This window comes from Gallus gallus, chromosome Z, assembly GCF_016699485.2.
Source record: "Gallus gallus isolate bGalGal1 chromosome Z, bGalGal1.mat.broiler.GRCg7b, whole genome shotgun sequence".
NCBI classification, from domain to species: domain Eukaryota; kingdom Metazoa; phylum Chordata; class Aves; order Galliformes; family Phasianidae; genus Gallus; species Gallus gallus.
The window spans coordinates 7,737,333-7,758,890 of record NC_052572.1 but is presented as its reverse complement, the minus strand read 5'-3'; the positions used below and the strand labels follow the sequence as shown (position 1 = coordinate 7,758,890).

The following is a 21,558-nucleotide window of genomic DNA, read 5'->3' as shown; positions in this document are numbered from 1 at the left end:
GTATTGTTTAAACATGGCTGTGGTTTTCTCAAGAAACAGCTACTTGACACTTAAAGAATTATACAAGAGAAAAAGTGTTACTGTCATTCAAAGAATTTTAACACTTAAGTATTCCCGGCAAGTTGAGACTCCATGTCGTTTTTTGTTTAGTATTTTGAATACCTTGTGGCCACAATATGCTTTGCTGCCAGAAAACTTTAAAGATTAGGTTAGACAGATTCAGCTGAAGTGGCAGTATCATTAAAAACAGACAAGACCCTCTTTCCAACTTAACCATGAAGTGCCACACAGCTTTATCTGAAAGATTTGGGCATTCTGTTACCACATGAACAAAAAATTAGAAAGGATTTAGATATTAGCCACAGGGTACCTAAAGGTACAAGAGAGATGTTAACCTCTCAGGTTATACTACTTAATGCACTACTGAAAGGCATTCAGTTACTAAGTGGGTACAGTTTCTACTCTGCAGGAGAAACAGGAGCACCAAAATGAAATTGTTTTCTTCAGTACATTATAAGGCGGCTTTCCTTTTAATAAAAGGTGAGTGCTTTTAGAAATAGTTACTCTAGCCACGATAAGCACTCTTACACTAGCGTAGTTTGCATTCATAAATTAGAAGCGTAGGGCAGCACTTTATGCAAGAACAAATGCACCTTCATGGAATGTGTTGCAAGTAGTAGATACTCCACTGCATGGCCTGCTTTGTCAAGGCCAAAGGGAGAGATGCAGAAGTGAATCTTGGCTTCAGCCTTTGCTCAGCTAGAACAGTGAAGGCTTCCAATTGTGGAAAAGTATAAGGATTGATTTAAAACCAAAAACTTTTGCAAAACAGAATCAATTCTTGAGTGATAAATTCAAAGTGGCACAACCTGTTAAGCCTTTACACTATTTCATATTCTGACAGTTTTTCATAACCTTTCCAAACATTTAGCTACAGTTAACAAAAATGCACAAGTTCTTTATCCAGGATATATATCTTAGCTAGGATGAGTCACATGCCTACAATTTCAAAGTTTCATCTCTCAGTAAAAGCCTTTCATCTGAAGTTCTAAATTACTTGTATACTTCTAAGAGAACAAAATAGACCAGTAGGGATATCACACCACTCTTTCAATACTCCTTCAGTACTAAGACCTTGAGGAGTAAGACACAGCCTGCCAGGCAGCCTTTGTTAATCACAGATACAATATTTGAGTGTGATTCACTTAGAACAGCCCTTGTATGATCCCCTTGTTCTTTGTGTGATAGTCTCAAAAAATAATTTTCAGCAAGTCCTACAATCACATTTCAAGTTGATCATGAAGTATCCTACACATACCCCATTTGGTAGCTTTATTTTTTTCCCCATTTACAGACCATTTTTGTCAAAGCTATGTATTTTAACTGTTTCTGAAAATGATATAGGCTAGACATTGCTATTACTACTTCAGGGGAAGGTACACAGTACCAATGTTAGCATTGTTAAACTAGTCTGGTCAGACTAGACATTCTCAGCAAGTAGCTAGAGTAAAAGCTTAGTAAGATTAACTTCAATTCCTCTAACTCATATTGCTGGATAAAATACTAAGGTTTTAAAAATGAAGCACTATAACTCTGAAAATAGAAAGCTAATTCTGCATATATATGTCTGTGCATGCGCATCTGGTCACACATAGCCCATAAGTCACAAAACCCCTAATCCATCTACAATGCAACCCATCTGTATCTCTGTTATATTTCCACTACATTCAAGATCTTTTTAATAGCACTTTAGGTCTCTACTGCGTGGTGCTCATTTTGCATGGAAAAAACAACAACAACAACAAAAACCCAACACTTTGTTGATCCTTTACAGAGGTGTTTTTGGTGATGTGCAGTTTGGCTATGTTGTTTTTGGCTGTCCTCTGGTATTCATAATAACAAACACTGATGACTAAATGTTGGAAGTTTGACATTCATTGCATAATATCATTGCAATAATTGAGAACTTGAAGATTTACTACATGAATACAAAAACTAAGAATGCATTCCTAACATTATAAAGTAAAGAATTTCCAATCATTCACCATATAGTAATTCAAAGAATGTAGATGGTTTCAGACTATCTCTTGAACAAACTGGCACAAGGCTTCAAGAGGCAGTTCTTTGCATTGCTATCCAAGAAAAAAAGTCATGTTTTTTTTAACCTTTTCCAAGGATCATTCTGTGCAAACTCATGGAAATAGAGCCAAACAATGGAAAAAAATATGCAAGCCAACACATTCAGTCTTTCCAAACGGAAAGCTTTCCATTTTTAAGTCTAATGGCAGAGGCAGGCTGTGCCATACAGTGGAGTCAAATTGCACATATACTTTGTATTTTGAAGCAGGACCAGAACAGCAAACCATTATCTATCTTCACAGCACACACAATAGCTCAAATTGGAAGAGAAAAGCCCTAGGAAAGAAGTAGGAGCTGGCTACTGCCACTGCCTGCTGAGGAGAGGCAGCTGCCCAGGACAGGCTCGGGGCACGATCCTCTGGAGGAGTCCATGCAGCTCATAGCAATCAGACAAATCTACATGCAACAGCAGAGCAGGAGTCAGACAAGTACTTCTTCGGCTGCAGAGTCAGTGATCATAACAGTGCTCAGTGTCAGTGACATAAACTCATTTCTTCCCTCCCTGCCTGTGGATGCCTTAGCTTTTCTTTTACTATGGAGACAGTTTGATCGAACAGGGAGCATTTTAGATTTGCAGCAGCGGTTCCACACTACTCATGTGCAGTTCCATTCCCTTTTGTTGCAAACCTCTGCTTATTAGCATCAGTGATAACTAAAGGAAACAAAAACTGAAAATTAACTACACCAAGAGACATTCTCTAGGAGGCTCACAGAACTCAGCTTTTGTACAGACAGTACCACACAATTTTTCCCTGGCATGAAGTAATATTTTTGTGAAGTTAGAGTTATGTAACCAGGAGAATACTCAAACGCTCAAGAAATTTTCATTTGCCCAATTCCAGGCTTTCTGGGAAGTGACTGATGATGCCAAACTTTTAAATACAACGCTTATTCTTTATATCTTCCAGTTCTAAATAGATTTCCTGCTCTGAAAAACATTTTCTCGCATATTGCAAATTGCTTTGAATTCAAAACCAATCCATTGAAAGCAGCAGAGATCCAGCAATACAGAATTCAAAAGAGCCCATGGCTAAGGAGTTATACAAAAAAAAAGGGGGGGGGAAACACCTAGCCCCCACCTTACTTAAGAAAATTAAGCACAATGCTTGCTTTCCCCCCCTCCAAATAATGAGTCAAGACTTGCTCCTTCAAGCAGCAAAAATACCTTGTGAATTAAATTGCCTTAAGTAAAGAACTATCAAATAGCAACCCTAACAGTACAGTTTAAATTTTACTTGTTTCCTTTCATGTTTTGTGTACTCATTTTCACCTACCCAGCCTAAATCACCTCCAAAGGAGCTTTTAATATTGACTCTTGCTCAACAAGAAACAAGTTTCTTGACACAGCCTTCTTGGTCAAATAGTGCTTCTAGACAGTGCTATGTAATTAATAATGAAGTTTCTATTTGTATGTATGTTTTTTGTTTGTTTGTTTTTTTACCTGAAAGGTTTGTTCACTGTGCAAGGAAAATACTATTCAGCTATAAAATTACCAGTATTCTAGTTTTTTCAAAAAAAAAAAAAGCAATCAAAAACTGTGCTGCAACTGCAACAAACATACAGAGCTTTTAGTAAGTCACCAGGAAGCATATTCCAATAATTTTGCTGGTATCCCAAGACCATCACTCAGTTGACAGAGTTTTATCAGACTCCAGGCTTCGAAGGCTCAAGCATGAAAGAAAGATATTGGATAAAGGAATACATTATTCACAGAACAAGGGGGAAGTGAGACATGGAGAGTTCCACCATACACAAGCCTCTACTACTGAAGAGTATCACAACCAGCACCTACTATCACCAGATTTCAGCTTAATAACCCTCTCTTCTATTGCTAACTATTTAAGCAGCTGATGCCAAACAAAGGAAAAAAAAAAAACAAATAAAGGTTCTCCAGCCACATTGTAAAAAAACCTTTCAAGTGAAGACACCTATGGCTTAAAGATAGCATGGACAAACTGTTTACATGTAGTTCTGCAGCCTACAGTGCAATCTGGCTGTCTACTGAGAAGCCAGGAAAACAGCCACATTGTTGTAAATTGTGAACTCAGTAACTGAAAATGATGTGAGCTCAGTAACTGAATTGTGTGGAAATCCTCACCTTAAATACGTGAGGTCTACCCATTTTTTGCTTAAGCAAACCCAGTAAACCAAGTATTAAAAAAAGAAAATCAAGTTAACATGCAGCAGTCCAGTACCTGCAGCCAACTGCAACTGATTGAGGCCAGAACACATGGAAAAACTTTGGTCAAACCCAAGGACAGGTCCTTGCTGACAGCAACTGAGGGTTGTCAGATGTTTACTCTCACCATGGAACCTCTCTTGAGGAGGATTTAGCATCACTGACCATGAGCTGGTTTTGTCTTGCCAGCAAGGAACAAGGGGCAGCCAGTGGAGAAGACAATCAAACAGCTTCCTTGACAGTGGCAGTGTGGAATTCAAGCAAAGGGTTGCTCAAAACATTCACAGTCATGCCAAATGGCTATGTATTAATTTCAATAAGTAAGCAAGAGATTAACAGGAGAGAGGAAAGCCACACCAACACACCAGGGGTCATGGAACAGCCCCCACTTCAGCTAGTTCTGTAGCAGAGACGTGTAGTTCAGGACTGCTGTTCCATACCACACATTGCACAAATGGTCACTTGGGAACACTGCCCATCCCACCCAACTGAGAGGTCCTGCAGCAGAGCTAGGCACAACACAGCCAGTGATATAAGCTTGTGTAACCAGCTGCTAAAGTTTTTAGTCCTTATTCATTTTATTATGGCCTGTACTAAGGTACTGATAACCAATACAAACTACCTATGAAAATTAAGCAAGACGTGTTTTCTGCTCAAATTTATTGAATGGTACAATTCCTGGATTAGCAACTGAAACTAGAGTCCGCTGAAACATTACACCAGCTTTGAACAGCAGTAGCACCTCTCAAAGAGGTGCACAGAGAGCACTTTCCTCATTTCAGTTAACTCAGCTAGCTCAACAATCCATAGAGAAAGGTCATATTTCTTCAAGGATAAACAAGGTGCCAAAGCTGGTGAAAGCTTCATGAATGTGAACCAAGCATTTGTATACCCAATCAACTGTCACTAACACTCTCTGTATTAAAGTCACTTTAAATGCAAAAAAAAAACCTCAAAATATTTACACTTCAGTTTAACTAGAAGATGTTGTGCTTTCCCTTCAGCTCCTACCCTCAAACCACACCTCAAACAAGTGGAAGAACATTCCCAAGCCCTCATTGCCACAAGGGTCTACACAACTACAGGATGTAACTTTTTATTATTTCTAATCCTACTTACTTAATATTGGGAAACCTAAAATACAAAACAGTAAATAGATATTCAAGTCATCAAGCAAAGATACTTCGAAAAAAAAAAAGAAACTGTTTTTTAACTACCATTTACCTCAAATATAAGTGCACATCATTAAATTAACTCCACCAAATAAAGATAAAGCTGATATCCTGAACTTCAAGATGTTGAGTAAGCCAAGTCAAACATTTAAAGCTCTGCCTTATTGGCCCAACACAGAGACAAGCAAAGAACTTCACAATTAGTACAACAAGAACCTTCACTCTCCTGACAGAATTAGGGGCTGAGACTGATCTTTTCAGAAATTGAGAATCTAAGATGAATTACTGAAGATCTTATGCTACCAAAAGAAAACCACCAAGCATGGTTTCTCAGAGAAGAAGAAACAGATTAACTCCATAAAACAACCTTTAACATGCTGCTTGAAGGTAATTGCTGAGCTGCAGTGAAGATAACAGCATCAAACAACTTCCCATTCTCAAAGTTAGTATGAAAGGATCAGTGTTTTTACAGGAGAATTATTTAGATGAAAGGCACTACAGCTCGATGACAACAAACAGCAGAAAGCCACTGCAGTCACAGTGCTGAGGTAAGGTAACACTGGCAGTCTTGCCAAAGCCAGCACTTGCTGAAGGCACATCCTCAGATTATTGCACTGGCTGCTTCAGCTTACTTTCCAAGAATAATTACAGACATAAGGTCCAGGCAGCTCCTAAACTAAACAAATATTTTGACCACTCATGATTGCTCTGAAAAATTGATGAGTAATGTAAGTGCAGGGAGAGGTCACCAGTCCATTCTGATGCACAAATGACCCAGTTACTGATCCAAGACTGTAGCGACTTCCTGAAGGAAGAATAATGGAGGTGAGTCTAAGAATACACATATCACACCTACATGAGTAAGCCAGCCAACTCATCACAAAAGGAAAGCCTGGTGCCAAAACGGTCCCTTCCTTCCAAACAACGAGGCCAAACTGAACGTGACTCAAATCTACTATTCCCCAAGCTACAGGTTATTTTGGTTTTGTGGAGCAGAGTGCTTAAACCTCAATCCAGAGAGGCCAAGTGGCACCGATGCTGCATGTTTGCCATGCAAAGGCATCATCCAGGCTTTCTTCCAGCATGACAGGGAGGGAAGGGAAGACCCAGAAACTAAACTGATACATCATGGGATATAGCAGCTGGGGGCAACAGGGTTTTATCAGAAACCAAGTGGGGATATAACGCACAGGGATGTGCCCAGTGCTCACCTTCTGTGAGCATCCAAGCTTTTGTTTCTTTTCAGCAAACCATGCAATTCTTCTTTAGGTCTTCTCCCTTCAGTTCCTTTCGGGTAAGGAAGTGCAAGATTTGTTTTTCTCTATTTCCAAGAGGCGGAAACCACCACCACAAAAGTTGTTTTTTCTTTTTTCTTTTTTCTTTTTTTTTGGATGAACAGGAAAATTGAGAGAGGAATTGAAAGCATATATCTACCTTCACAAACTAAACACCTTCGTGGCTGTCCTCTGAAGTTCGAAAGAGAAGAGGGACAATAAGAACGCAAATCACCAAGAACAACACTGAAAGAGCCCACTCAGCGCCGGGGGCCGCAGACAGGGCCTGGTGGGCCCCTGCAAAGCCGGGACCTCCCGCCCGGCCCCCGCCCGCCGCCCACTGCGAGGCCGCGCGGTGCAGGCCTGGCCGCCGAACCGCGGGGCCGGGAGGGCTGGAAGGCGGCGTCGAGGCCCGAGCCTTACCTTGAAGTAGCCACCCTCGTAGAGGGTGTTGGGGGGCCCGAAGATCGCCACCTCCCAGTTGTAGAGGTCGGACTCGTCGACCAGGGTGATGCGGAAGCCTTCCACCGGCTCCTCCTGCAGCGACTTCAGCTCCAGCATCAGCGCCTTCTGCGAGCTGCTCATCTGCTGCTGGGCCATGGCGCGGCCCCCGCCGCTCCGCCGCCGCCGGTCCAACCCCTGCCTCTGCTTCTCCTGCTGCTGCTACCGCCGCGCTGCCCCGCGGGCCCCCGCCCCTCCCCACTCTGACGGCCGCCGCCGCCACTTCCTTTTGTGACGGCGCCCGCTCGCCGCTGACCTCAGCGCGCCGCGCCGCGCCCCGCCCACGTCGCCCCGCCCCTCTCGCGAGACGCCACGCCCCCGCTGCGCCGGCGCCACGCCCTCACTGGAGAGCTTAAAGGGGCAGCTCCGCCTGAGGAGGACCGCCATCTTATTCGTGGTGGGCTTTCTGAGTGGCGTGTGGGGGTTGTGTGCGTGAGGTCAGGTCCTTTCCGATAAAGGCGGCCATGTTGGCATGAGTTCGTGAAGAAGCAGCAAAAGCAGCCCATTCCCTTTCCTGCTGATCAGCACAGTGACTGAAAAGCCAACAGCTGTGGTTGTGGTGGGCAGCCGCTGCCCTAGTGTAGCTCTGGCTGAGCTGTGAGGATAGGGAAGCTAATGATGAGGAGCCATTTTCAGGCAGAGGCCTTAGTAAGTGGCCTTGTGCTGAGCCAGCACCCCTTAGCAATACCACAGCCAAACAGCAGCGAAACACAATAGTTGCGAGCATTGGCTCAGACATGGGCTCTGTTTCCATAGCGCTCCACAAAGTGCTGCAGCCCCAAATTAGAGTCGGGCTCACCCCTGCCATTCCCCTTGAGACAAATAAATGCTTCCACAGGTGAGCAGGCATCACCCTGCACAAGTAGAGCTGTGAGCACGGACCTCTGACGGTGCTAGTGAGCTGGTGTTCTGCAGCAAGTCTTTTACAAATTAAATAACACAGCAATGATCCAGAAGGAGGACAAACTGCGTAACATGGCTGCAGATGGCACCAAACTGCGTTTCACTTCTGGAAGCGCTGAGGCACACACCTGCCTGTCAGCATATGGGAGTACACAGCATGCCCAGCACAGTGTGCTGGAAGCCCTGCCCCAAACAGGGTTTATCTGGTTATAACAGCAATAGTTTTAATAGCTGATATGCTCACTGGAAGTCCTGCCCCAACCAGGGTTTATCTGATTATAACAGCAGTAGTTTTAATTGCTGATATGCCATGATGATTTCTGGTTTCATTATGTTCCCCAAAATGTCAGAGCTATTTGAAGGTTCAACAAGGCCAAGTGCAAGGTGTTGCACTTGGGTTGGGGCAATCTTAGGTATGTGCACAGACTGGGAGAAGAACACACCGAGAACAGCCCTGCAGAGAAGGCCTTGGGGGCCATTATGGACAAAAAACGTAAGCCAGCAGTGTGCACATGCAGCCAGGAAGGCCAGCAGTATCCTGGGCTGCATCAACAGAGGGATGGCAGCAGAGGGAGGAAGGTGACTGTCCCCTCTGCTCTGCCCTTGTAAGGCCCCATCTGCAGTACGGTGTCCTGGCCTGGGGCTCCCAGCACAGGAGGGATGCGGAGCTGTTGGGGCAGGTCCAGAGGAGGGCCATGAAGATGATCAGAGGGCTGGAGCACCTCTCCTATGAAGACAGGCAGAGGGAGCTGGGCTTGTTCAACCTGAAGAAGAGGAGGCTCCAGGAAAGCCTTACTGCATCATTCCAGTACTTGAAGGGAACTTAGAAGCAGGAGATGGACCAACATTTTACATGGTGTGATAGTGACAGGACAAGGGGCGTTAAGCTCTTTTAAAAAGAGGAGAGATTTAGATTAGATGTCAGGAAGAATTTTTTTTTTATTCAAACGGTGGCAAAGCACTGGCACAGGCTGCCCAGAGAGCTGTAGGTGCCCCATCCCTGGAGGTACGATGGGGCCGTAGCAGCCTGATTTAGTGGCAGGTTGGAAATGGATGATTTTTAAGGTCCCTTCCAACCTAAGCTATTCTATAATTCTATGAAGTATTTGTCGTCTTTGTACATATGCTCAAATTAAAATTGTGTATGAATAGAAGTAAAAATCATGTAATTCCTCAGTGACATTGGATTACACAGAGTGCAGGGATAAAATGGTAAAAGACCTTGAGATGCTGCTGTGTAGAGAGGGATTGAGGTGTGTTTACTTTAAAGATGAGGTTAATTAAAAAGAACAGAGCAGTCACAGGGACAGTCCAGAAAGTGGGAAATGGTAACAAAGAACAGTTCCTTCCCTGGACTAACTGTTGCAGGATGTTATTTGTGAACTGAAAGCAAGACCTGTATCTAGACTGTAAGAGTATCAGTTGTAACAGATATTACTTAAGAAGGAATGGGATTCATAGGACACTTCAAACTTAAGTTTAAAGGTGCTGCTTTCATCCTACTACAGATGGCAGTGGCCTTCACCAGCAGGACAACCATGTGGAGAAGCTGGACCCAGCCATCCCCCTACCCTTTTGTAGCTTTATCCCTCTGACTTTGCTCCACCACCACTCATTGCTTTGCCGTCATGAGGACAGCAGCATGGGTAAACCATTACACTGTCATCTGCCCTTTCCAGACCCATGGGCTTTCCTGAATGCATGGGATGGCTGTCACGCATCTGGTGGTGTGGTGTGTCTGGGGCAGCCTGTCCTGCAGGTTTGGCCACCCTTCTCAGTGCCTCAACAACTGTCCACATCTGGAAGGGCTCCAAGCTCTCAGCAGTCAGAGAAAACACTTCTCTGTTTATCCCATCCCATCTCATCCCTTCTTGTCCCATCCTGTCCATCAGCAAGTCTCTGGCTTCATCCCACTTCTTCTCAAGCCCAACATCCTCCTCCCATCTACTCCCTAAGCCACCATTCACACTTCTACCCTCACCATCTTCATCTCCCAAACACCTAGGTTTAATGCGATGGCCACTATCATTCCCAGGCACACAGACCTCAGTGTCCACGTCTAGTTGCCCTTCCACGTGCTCTGCTTTCATCACTGATAAGTCTGGGAAAGCATTCAACCCAGAGCACTGAGCTGTGCACTTCACTGTTGATGTTTGACCATAACTACCGTCACAGCTTGCTGAAGAAACAATGGCTTTGTTCAGCCCTTTGGTTTGATCCAGCTGGTTGAAGCCAAACCCTTTCAGGATTGTGCTTGCCTCTATTTTGAAGGTAATAGTTTCGCCTTTCCTTGTGGCTAGCTTCCATTGCAGGCTTTGTCTGAACCGGTCCAATGCTGGGAAAGATGGGAGAAGCAGTTTGTTGCCATTAGGCACTTATCTCCGCTTGCTGCCTGTCTTGAATGTTAACGAATGAGGTAGTCATGCAAGGCAGAAAGTAAAGAAAGCCCTGGTGTATTCAATAGGGCAGGCTGAAATTTTTCAATCAGGACAGCTTTTAGAGAGAATATTGCTCTTTTTCCTCAAACCTGTTTTTCTTTTTTCCCTTTCACAGAAACATCTCCTTCTCACAGAAAAATAGAAACTGTCACAGAAACAGAGCTCTGGGAAGCCATGGCACTGCTCTTTCTGTGTGATGTGCTCTCACACACCTCACACTTGTTCTTTCTCCATTTTTATTTTTGTTTTTATTTTTCTGAATGACTTGCTTTGCTCTTTAGGCTTGGAAAAGGAGGAATAGGATCTGGTGTGGAAAAGTGTGGCTCCAGTAAGGGGAAATCTCAGCAGCTGAGAGAAGGCTGCGTGTGCTCTTAGTCCAGACTCCAGTGCAGAGCTGGTTGCTGTATACTGGACTGACCTCAGGTACCACTAGGTCTTTTATGTAAAAACAAGATGAAAACTTCTCTTCAAGCCCTTTCTGCTTTGTTCGCCTCATCTATTTTTAATATCTCTCTTCCTCTTCTCTTTCCTCCTTCCTGAGTGCTGCATTCATAAACAATGACAAACTGAGAGTTAACTCCTCTGCTTAGCAACAGCAGAATTCTGCCACGGGAGCTTTGAAAATGCAAATGCATCATCACTGTCACACTGGAGGGTTGCTGCCCCACGAGCTGGAAGAGCGAGGGGACAGGATGTGGGAAGACAGGGCCAGTACCACCTACACTGCTCAGATCCCAGGGCACAATCATCTCACACGATTCTCTGCAGAGCTTTATCCAGTTTATTTCCTGTGTGGCTCTGAGGATGAGACATCTGCTCCTTCCTCCAGGAAATAGGACCTGTCTAGGCTAAAGGATGAAGCCATCTCCTCTCCTACTGCCTCCTCCCTGATCTTCTGCTTTGATGAGGCATTGACAAGGACTCTCACTTGTGACTCTGGGAACCCAGCATGGGCTTGGACACTGTACGATGGATGCTATATGGAGAACAAGCAGGGGGTATTTCCTCCACCCCTTCTGTGGAGTGCTGTCATCCATGTTTGTGCAGATCTCCCACCGTACATCACAGACTGGGTTCTCTGCCAAGGAGAAAACAGTGACAGGGGTATATCATACAGTCATAGAATCAACAAGGTTGGAAAAGACCTCCAAGATCATCTAGTCCACCTGTCCATCTACCACCAATATTTACCACCATCAACATTTCTTCTGTCCCAGACCTTGGCCCCAGACCAGAGGTAACCCAGTACCATGGTGATGGAGCTCATCCCAGGCACTGAGGTCTCATTGCCAAGGAAATATTTCCCCAGAAGCTCACCAAGCATTTAGTGAGGGGAATCAATATGAAATTCTCACATATATAGTGATTGGATATAGGGAGAGGGGAAGCAGCTGTGAACCTCAGAGGGTAAAGGTCTGATCACAATTCAGCTTTTGTCTCTATTTCACCTAAAAATGGGACAAGCAGATCCTCAGGCAGAATTTGTCACAGAGATGAAGAGATGCTTTAGATAGGCAGTTGGCAGCATCTGGGCTAACAGGGGCTTCAGGCGTTGAAGTAGCCACCAGGAAAAAAATGCAAAGTTTGGGAGATTCAGAACAAAGCAGAAGAAAAATGAAAGAAAATAAAGTCTTTTTTTTTTTTTTTTTTTTAAGCTTTATTTTGATTTGCCCTTTCTCTTGCTTGTTTAAATTTGAATGGAATAAAGTTATCTTTTTTTTTTTTCTTTTTACTCCAGTTTGCTCTTTTAAAAGGATGAAGTCCATCACAGGGGTTTGATAAAAGAGTGCCATGAAAATGCCTGCTGCTGCTCTCATTCAGCTGATGAATAAATTATAAGCACATTACAATGCTATTTCAGCTGTGATTCCAGGGCCCAGGGGCATGACGATGGTGACCTTATGCCTGTCAGACCGTGGTTTGTATTTCCAAAGAGTTTGTGTAACCCACTGTTCAGATCATCTTACACCTCCTGTTCTGGGCTCAGTGCACACTGAGCCTGTGGAACCTGCTGGCTGCAGGAACAGTCCTCCAGCTGTGGTGGCATATTCCATGGTCCACAGAGGTTCCTGGTCTGATTTCTGCCATTCTGGGTGAATGCGTCACTTTGTTGATGAAAATGTACCTGAGATGACCACGCAGTCCAGTTTACATGCTGGGGACTGGTGGTGCTTATTTGAGGAAGCATGACTTTCTTGCAGAATGCCTAACTACTGGGCTGGACCTTCCAACTGTCCACATCCTCAGGCAGGGCAAGTGCTGGGAGAGGGGTGACTAGGACCAGAGCCCATGGGGCAGCTGCTTGGTAGGCTTCTTGTGTGCATCAAACCCTTTGTTCATCTTCAAAACAGCAACGGACGCCTGCCTGTGACAGGGCATGGAAATACACCCCAGTAACCCAGAAATCTTGCTGGAGACCTCTGTTTTTCTTTGAAGATAACATGGCTTCTACTTGGGCATTCATGCTTTGCTGAATGGAGAGCTTAGAGCAGATGGCAGCAGGAGGTTAGAGAGGTGGGTATGGAGGCACAAACGAGAACAGACGTGAGAAGGCCAGGTTGGATGGTCTATAGGCAGCCTGATCTGGTGGTGGGCAACTCTCTTCACAGCAGGGAGTTGCAGCTGGATGATCTTTAAAGTCCCTTCTAACCTCAGCTGTTCCATGGTTCCACAATTCTGTGATAATGCATACATCAGAGATAAATGTTCCTTTGACATCTCATCAGAGCATCCTGAAACAGTGCAAAAAGCAAAGAAGCAGGAGAAGGAAGCTCATCTGGGACTCATACTGCTTCTGGAGCTGAAGATGCACAGCTCAGGTCCTGCCCAAGACCTTTTGGCTTTTCCACAATCATTCTCACAACAATCATGAACAGATTCAGAAGAAAGAAACAAAACTGCATTGTAACCACTGAGCTCCAGGAATAAGTGAGAGGCTTGGGTGGCTTTGGGTGAGAAGGTCCAGAGATAAGACACAAGATTTACCCTTTGAGTCTCCACCTCCAGCTTCCTAAAATGAGATGTTCCTCTAAAAAACATTTGCAGGGCTTGTCTGACAGATACAGTATCTCACTAGTCATGCATATGAGCAGGCTCTAGGCTCTGGAAAACACAGTGGTGTGTGCGAAGCCCTTCTCAGAAGCAATGCACTGGATAAAGGGGAAGAAATGCTGCAGCAGCCATACATGGACACATAGTGCAGAGTGCAGGGCTGCTGCAGCATGGCTGGGAGGAGGCTGAATGTTCCTGCTGGAGCCTGAATCACCATGCAGGTAATTAATGCAAATTCCATAGACAGGCAGACAAGTCAGGAGAAGCTTCACTACCTGACCTGAACGCAATGAATGGCTCAGTTATCTTCACCCCAAGGACTTTAGTCATCTGGAAATTTGGGAAGAGTTTCTAAGGGGTCTTAAAAGTCAACCTGAAAATCACTGGTCTGATCTCACAGGTCTTAAACCCTCCAGCTTTATATAGATGGCAGAGCAGTGCTTACACACCTTCCTGAAGAGACCATGCAGGGACATAAGCCTCAGTGCCAGCTTGCAAGGTCAGGGCTTGAAGTCCTGTCCCTTGTTCCCACCAGCTTCCATACACCCCATATTCCCTCCAGCCACTCCTTCTTTGTCCCCCTTTCTCCACCATCCCCTTGGTCTCTTGCAGACCTTGGGGACACCCTGGTTATGTCACTCTCCTACTACAGCTACTCCTAGGGTCAGATAAATCTCATTCAGACTTATTTTCTAGCCAGGTTGTTTCCATTAATTGTCCTTGTGATACTCTATCCTGCAGGAACTCCTTGGCTGTACAACTCAAAACTCTCAGTGCATGGTGGATTTGCTCATCCCATGTCCATAACCCACATGGCACATCTCAGTATTCTCTCTGTTCTCTGCAGGAGAAGTCCTTGCCCTTCTCTGAAACCTGGTTGTGTGCTTAAAATCTGGCAGAGCACAGAAGGAGCTGGCACTGAGCTGCATGCTTGCACCTAGGTGCTCACCAGGGCTGGTCCTCTCTGCAGAAGCATATTCCTATTGAAGTTGGGGAAGGCTCTGATGTTGCTGAAACTATCAGCTGGAGGATTTTATTTCATTTGGGTTTGTTACACAAGGGAATCCTGAGGGTTTGGAGGGAGGGAGCTTAAAAGCCAACTCAAACTTTTGCATTGGGACCCTCATTTCTGCAGCCCAACTGGTGTAAGATGAAATTTCCTTGTTCTTGTCTCCAGTAGAGGCTAGGATGCAGTTAGGTTGGCTGATGCATTTCCCAGCAGTGCAGGAGGCGTTCAGCTGGGTGAGCTGGCTGCAGCCCAGTTCTGGCTGGTCTGTGCTGCCCTTATCTCCAAGACCATCAGGGGACCTTTCCTTGCTCTCGCCCTAGGGAAAATAAAACACCTCTGAATGTACTTGCTGGCTGGTGGGAAGGACCCTAAAAGGCAAGTATTAAATGTTTCTCTCTTGTATGAAAGGGGCAAAGGTTTGGAGACAGGAATTGCATGGAGCAGCAAACATTCTGCCCTGAGCAAATCTATCCTACTGCAAAGAAGAATCAAAAATACTGTGAAGGCCACAGAAATTGGATAAATTCTTTTCTTGGTCTCAAGTGTGATTTTCTCTCGGTATCCATTTTTAGTAAATTTCTGACTTTATTTTCCTCTTTACGAACAGCACTGGTGAGCATTGTCAGGACACTCAGATGCTTCCCTTGGCAGCACAGCACTTGCTCAGACTCAGAAATGCAGAGTTTTCTCTGGATTGAGCCATATTTTCATTTACCTGAACAAATATAACAGTAGGAATTAGAAGGGAGAGTTTGTAGAGAGTTTGGTGGAGAGTTTGGACTAGGCCATGTAGTCCAGATCCACTGCAATGAATAGGGGCATCTACAGCTCAGAGCTCATGGTGCTCAGAGCCTGGTCCAGTCTGGTCTTGAATGTCAGCATGGATGGGGCATTCACCACCTGGTTTCTTGGCTACCACGCTGGCATTGTGGCTGACTGCGTTTTACTGACGTTAGAGGTGGCTATAGAAAGACCAGAGACCTTAAGGCTCTCTGCCAGAAGTCTGGGGAGGCCTAAGCTGGACTAGACCTGCTTGGGAGTGCATTAATTGCCCAGAACACTTCCCCCCTTTTTTTTTTCTGTGAGGGTGGTTAGACACTGAAACACGCTTCCTATCAAGGTGGTTGATGCCCTAAGCCTGTCAGTGCTCAAGAGGTTTTTGGATTATGTTCTCAATAATGTGCTTTAACTTTCAATTAGCCCTGAAGTGGTCAGGCACTTGGACTCAATTATCTTTGAAAGCCCCCAACAAACTAAACTTATTCTACTCTGTTCAGTTCTATTCTGTCCTGTCTTATCCTATCCTACTCATTTTGTTCTGTACTACAGGAACAAGAAGGGAGATTTATAATTTCTCATGGCCAGGTCAGAGCGAGATCTCCTCTCCTTGTGTTATCTCATGGTGTTCAGGCTCGGTATCTCAGCAGCCAGTGCTCTATCAAGCTTCTGCAACAAGCGATACTCCATGTCGCTCTATCTCAGCAGCCAGAACACATGGCTCCCGACAGGTGCTATCTCCTCTCCCCACTCACACGTGCCTCCCAGAGATGGTTGCCCAGCTCTGCAGACAGAAAATATCCTGAAGTCCTGGCCCTGAAGCTGCCAGGGCGTTGAGTTTTGCTGGTGCAAGTCAGTGTCCCTCATCCCTCAGCAGCTTCACTCTTCCAGCTCTTTATAGAGCATCTCTCTCTGTCTGCATGCCCTGTTTATTTGTGAACTCTTCACCTGGTTGTGCCCTGATCCCAGCAGGCTCTGTGCTTCAGCTCTGGGCTGAGCTCCAGGGCTGCATTCACACAGCTGGGTAACGAAGTTATCATGACCAATGTGGTATTTCAGTATTGGGAAATTGGGACCACTTTACTGCCTGTGATTAACTGATTCCATCTCCTCTTACAGCACAAAGAGGGATTTGCAATGGTGAGTGCAGAGAAAAAATCACAACCAGTCCTGAAACATCTTCCTTTTATTGAATGCTGAAATAGTCTGTCAAGCTCAGTGCCTCTCTTTGTGAAAGCCCACCTTTTGATGGCCATGAAAGGATGACAGAAGATGTGATGCTCCTCTCCCTGAGTCATATATGTCTTTATATGTAATAGTCTTCAGTAGATTTTTTTTTCCCAGGAATTTGTATGGTTATTTTTGAAGCTGGATAAATTTTAAGCATTTGCAACATCCTGTGGCAAATAGCTGCCCAGTCTAATAACCTGTTTGAGTGCAGAATCATTTCCTTTGGTTTGTTTTGATCCTGCCACCTTTCTGATGCCCTCATCCTTACGTTGGAGGAGATGATGACCAGCCCTGTTCTACCCAACTGTTTTCTGCCCCTCATTATTTTACAGACTCTGCCATAACCTTTCCCATGTATATCTTTTGTGAACAGGAGAGTCACAGCCTGCATAGCTGATCCTTCTATGGATGCTGAGAACTTAAAGTGTTAAGATCACCTGGAGATGGCTTCCCTTTTGTCTCCATCCCTTTTATAATAAGGATCATGAGTCCTGGGTGCACCCCCCGCTCCCAGATTGTCGAAAAGACAAATAAAGAGAAAATGTCTCAAAGTGAGATGTCACCACCCAAGTAACTTCAAATTATCCCTGCCAGTATTTTTCTCCTTTGGATTCTGCTGCCCAAACCCAGACTGCAGCACTGGAGGAATTTGTCTCTTTGTGTTGGCATACGATGGGCACTGGGGAGGCAAAGGAATCCTGAAAGGACTGGAGAGTACAGAGAACAGTGGTACCTGCTCACTTCTGCAAGGTTCTCCTGGAGAGGCAGAGCTTTGGGACCTGGTTTCTACTAGCACCCTCTTGTGTATAGTCTCCTGCAGCTGCTAATGCAGTTCAGCCCACAAGCTCCCAGCTAGTGGATTAACTGCCTTTGGTCCTTCTCCTCCCAGTTGAGCTGCTGTTTCCACAGCACATCTCTAAATTGCCTGCACCTGAAGGTGAAACTGCTCTGTGGATTCAAAACTCAGAGCAAAGAAGGATCTGGCAGTGACAACAGCATAGCTGTATCATCTCTGTTTCTGTGGGAGGTGAGAGCAGAATGGGAGCTGCAAGTGAGCTGCCTGACCACCTGTGCCAGCCTTGGCTCAGCTCTCTTGCACCTTGGTAATCCCTGCCACTGCTGTGTCTCAGTTTCTCTGTCTGGTGAGTGAGAAGGTTGGACTATAGCGGTCTTGAAGGACCACAGAGAAATAGGACAGAGATGAGAAGAGCCAGAGCTGTTAAATCTGAACCAAGCATGCTTTCAATTAATCAAGTCATCAGCATCTTCCTCACCCTGTTGATGTTTTTCTGTGTTGCTGAGGTGATCCCATCGTCCTATCACTGTTCAATCCAGATCAACACCATTTGTTCACTCCAGCCCCATAACAGCACCACACAAAATGAAGGAGGGAATGTTGAAGGTGTGCATCACCAAGTGCCTTGGGACTGGCAGGTTTAAGCCATAGTGAATAAACACTGCATTTCATCTTCTTTGTTCTCTCCACTGCATCCACTCACAGGAGCTGTCATAGAGATTGAATTATCTCTTTGTTTTGGAAAATGGAGTAATATTCTGCTGCAGGGAGATTGCCAAGGGCTGTTTTGGTGGGATCGTGGCAAAAAAAGTATTGCCAATAAAGCTCTGCACTATGGCAAAACAAGAGGTATCAGAGTTCTGCAGATCCCTTCTGTCCCTTGGCACCCCTGGTGTGATTTTTGGAGGCTGCAGGCTGTTTCTCAGGATCAGGGGAAAAAAAAAAAAAAGAAAGAAAGAAAGAAAAGGGTTTTTCCTCTTTGTTGCTATGTGTACAGCCCACAGCAACAGCAGGGAAATCAGACAGGCTCACTCTCCAGCCTGTCACAGAAAGCAAGCCAAAACCAGGCAGAAAATAAAAACAAGGACACAAAGCCATCTATGCAAAAAGCAAACTGGTGATTTAAAAGCAGATAGATGCTACTAGCATGCTATGAAATGAGAACTTTCCTTCAGTTCTCTTTGTGAAATTCTGGTCATCCAAGTTTTGTGATAAAGCTGTTGGAGCTGCTGGTTTTGAGCAGTCATGATTAGTCTTTCTCTTTCCTTTCCAACCAGTATGTATGGATTGTTTAGGTCCTCTCTTGATTTTTGATCTTTTAGGCTTCTTTTTGTTGTTGTTCTATAGAAGGAACATGTAATGCAGTCTCCTGGATCATGGTCCTCCCCAGGAGGGCTCTGGATGTCGTGGGATCACCTGGACCCTAGTGCTATGAAGCAGGTCATGGTCCTGCCATGCCATTAGTGGTGGCTGGTGCTGGTGAGACACAGCAGAGGACCTGCAACCTGTCCTCCTACGGGGACCTGAGTCCTTCACTTGACTTCACTTCACTATCACTTGAGTTGGACCTGGGGCTGGGTGACCTGGGCAAGATCTACATCAGAACCAGGAGCCAAATGCTAGTGTGCTCCAGACTTGCTGACTTTGGCTTGATTGCATAGATCAGGCATGGGACAGTCATGGCCAGCAGCGCCATGCCCTTGTGTGGCTGGGTTGTGACTTTCTGTGGCCATGGGGTGGCCAAGGGGGCCATAAACGGATGCAAAAGTCAGGTAAGGAGCTGGTTTTGCATGTGGGAAATGTGGGATGTCTGCAAGTGATGCTGCCACTGGGTCTTAGTAACCCCATGCAGTTTCTATCTGTGTGGAGCAAAGGGATGTGGTTGCCCCAGGAAGGGCTGGTGGCAGTAGAATTTCTGGGATTTGGGATCAGGTCACATATTTGGGTGACTTGGCCAAAGACAAATGACGGTAGCCAATGGCTGTGGTTTCCTTAGTGCACTTCAGAAGTTTTTAAGGAAGTATGAATTTTATTTTGTGGAGTTTTGTCATTAGTAAGATGCCATGCTGACTATAGCATCTGGATAGCTGGCATTGAAGGATTTCCCTAAGGGTGTGCTGATGCTGGCTCTCTGTCTGCCTGCATCCCTTAGGAAATCTCAGGGATGCTGTGCCAAGGAGATGCTGGCATCACCCTGGGAATGGTGTTACCTGGGCTGGAAACCCCTGAGCTCCTGGGGATGAAGCCAGGCGAAAGATCCCTCCCGCCCCTGGTGCTGTCTGGGTGCTGGGCTGGGGCACAGCCCAACAAGGGATCCCACGTCTATTTGGGCTTGGTGCGGTGGTGTGAGGTGAGCAGTGCTTGCGAGGGTGGACAGGGGAGTGGCATACTAGGAAGTCATTTCTTATGATGATTATTAGTATTAGCATGTTAAGATGGGGCATAATTAATGACTTGCTGGTGCTGAAACACTTTGTTAAATAGCCTGTTGTGGGGAAGGCATCACCAGCACTGCTGTGGAGCTGGCCAGGCCACCCTGGGACAGCACACGTGTGTACATACATAAGTGTATACGTGTACATATGTATATGTATATGCAGGTGGCAGTGTGTGTGCCTCCAAAAGGAAGCTGCCTGGGGGCTGGGGAATGCCAAGGGGCTCATATGCCCGTGGGCATCCTAGTTATCCACCCTCCCTGGTAGCTACATCCCTAGTCTCCTGTTGCTCTTGCTCAGCTTAGGGGTGTGACCTTGTGGGCAGCAATGACCCAACAAGTTTTACTAGCCTTCCTAAAAATCCTGAGCTGGGCTGTAATTACTCTCACGCTGAAGCAGAGGGGAACCTGACCCCACAGGCATGCCCATAACAGCCGATGCTGTTGGGCAGTGCTCATGGCACTTTGGGGTTGGGACACAGTGGATGGGAAATTTAGGAAAGGAGCTGAGCTGGAGCATAGGACCTTGGCACGTCATGGTTGGGAGGGAAGGGAGGAAGGAGAATGTTTCTTCCAAGACTGCTGACGATGAATTCCTGCTGACGTAGGAGCTGATGCCATAATTCATACTTGGCAGTCACAGGGCCTGTCCACAATAATTACTTGCAAAATTGGCTGGGAGTAAAACATCCGCACTAGCTGGAAGTAATTCCTTGCAGGTGATGTTGGAATCTGATGGAGTGCAGGGAAACACGTGCACACGGAGGGACAAATGTCATTTGTGTCACCAGTGTTGAGGGCAAAAGCATGACTGAGGCCAATCCAGGGTGATGACAGACAAACTGAGCATCAACTGTCTGGCATGAGTGTCACTGCCGAGGGGACATTGCTCTGGGGGTGAGGACACTGCAGGGATTGGGATGCCAGTCTCTTCCACAGGACTGCATCCCCATTTCTGAGTGACACAGAGGCTCTCCACAGTGAGTGGCACCCAGTTGAGGGCATCAGCACCCTGCTGTCACATTGCCACACATTGTCACCCACCATCACACTAGTCACTATCACCCACCATGGGTGTACCCACAATCTGCCAGCTCCCCTTTCTCTTCTAGTGCTCTTAATCCAGTTGGAGGCACCATGTTCCCCCTCAACCACCCATCTCTACTGGCTCTGAGATGCTGTGGCCATGTTAGTGTGAGAGCAGCATCAGGATGTTACCATGTCACCCTCTGCTGGTGGTGGCCTTGGGATCAGAGCCCGGCAATGCAGTGCCAGTGGTGTCCTGTGGGTTTTGAGCAGTCATGATTAGTTTTTGTCTTTCCTTTCCAACCAATATGTTTGCATTGTTTAGATCCTCTCTGGATGGGTTTTGGGGTCCCGTGGTGGGTTTTGGGGTTTGGCTGCATCTGTGATGGGGGTGTCCCCATGGGCTCTCTCCTGTCCCCAGCCCTGTCCATATGCCCAACTCTGCCCCACCCCATTCTTCTGACTCTGTCCCCAGCCCTATCTCCAGTTGTCCCCAACCCCACTGTTCGTCCTTCCCCATTCCTGCCCAATTCCTATCTCTGTCTCCACTTCCTGCCACCAGCTCCATCTATCCTCGCTCCTCCATTCTTATTCCTGTCCCCAACTCCCTGTCCCCGATTCTTTGTCCC

General features: G+C 45.9%; 1 protein-coding gene across 1 annotated transcript in view; it reads right to left on the bottom strand.

Moving 5' to 3' along the window:
• UBE2R2 (ubiquitin conjugating enzyme E2 R2) overlaps positions 1-7,470 on the bottom strand; it is a 52,627-nt gene extending 45,157 nt beyond the window's left edge. The window contains exon 1 of the mRNA NM_001031411.4: positions 7,188-7,470. Coding sequence (NP_001026582.2) covers positions 7,188-7,364 — 177 coding nt within the window. The 5' untranslated portion in view covers positions 7,365-7,470. The remainder of the gene's footprint in view (positions 1-7,187) is intronic.
• Between the last annotated feature and the right edge of the window lie 14,088 nt (positions 7,471-21,558).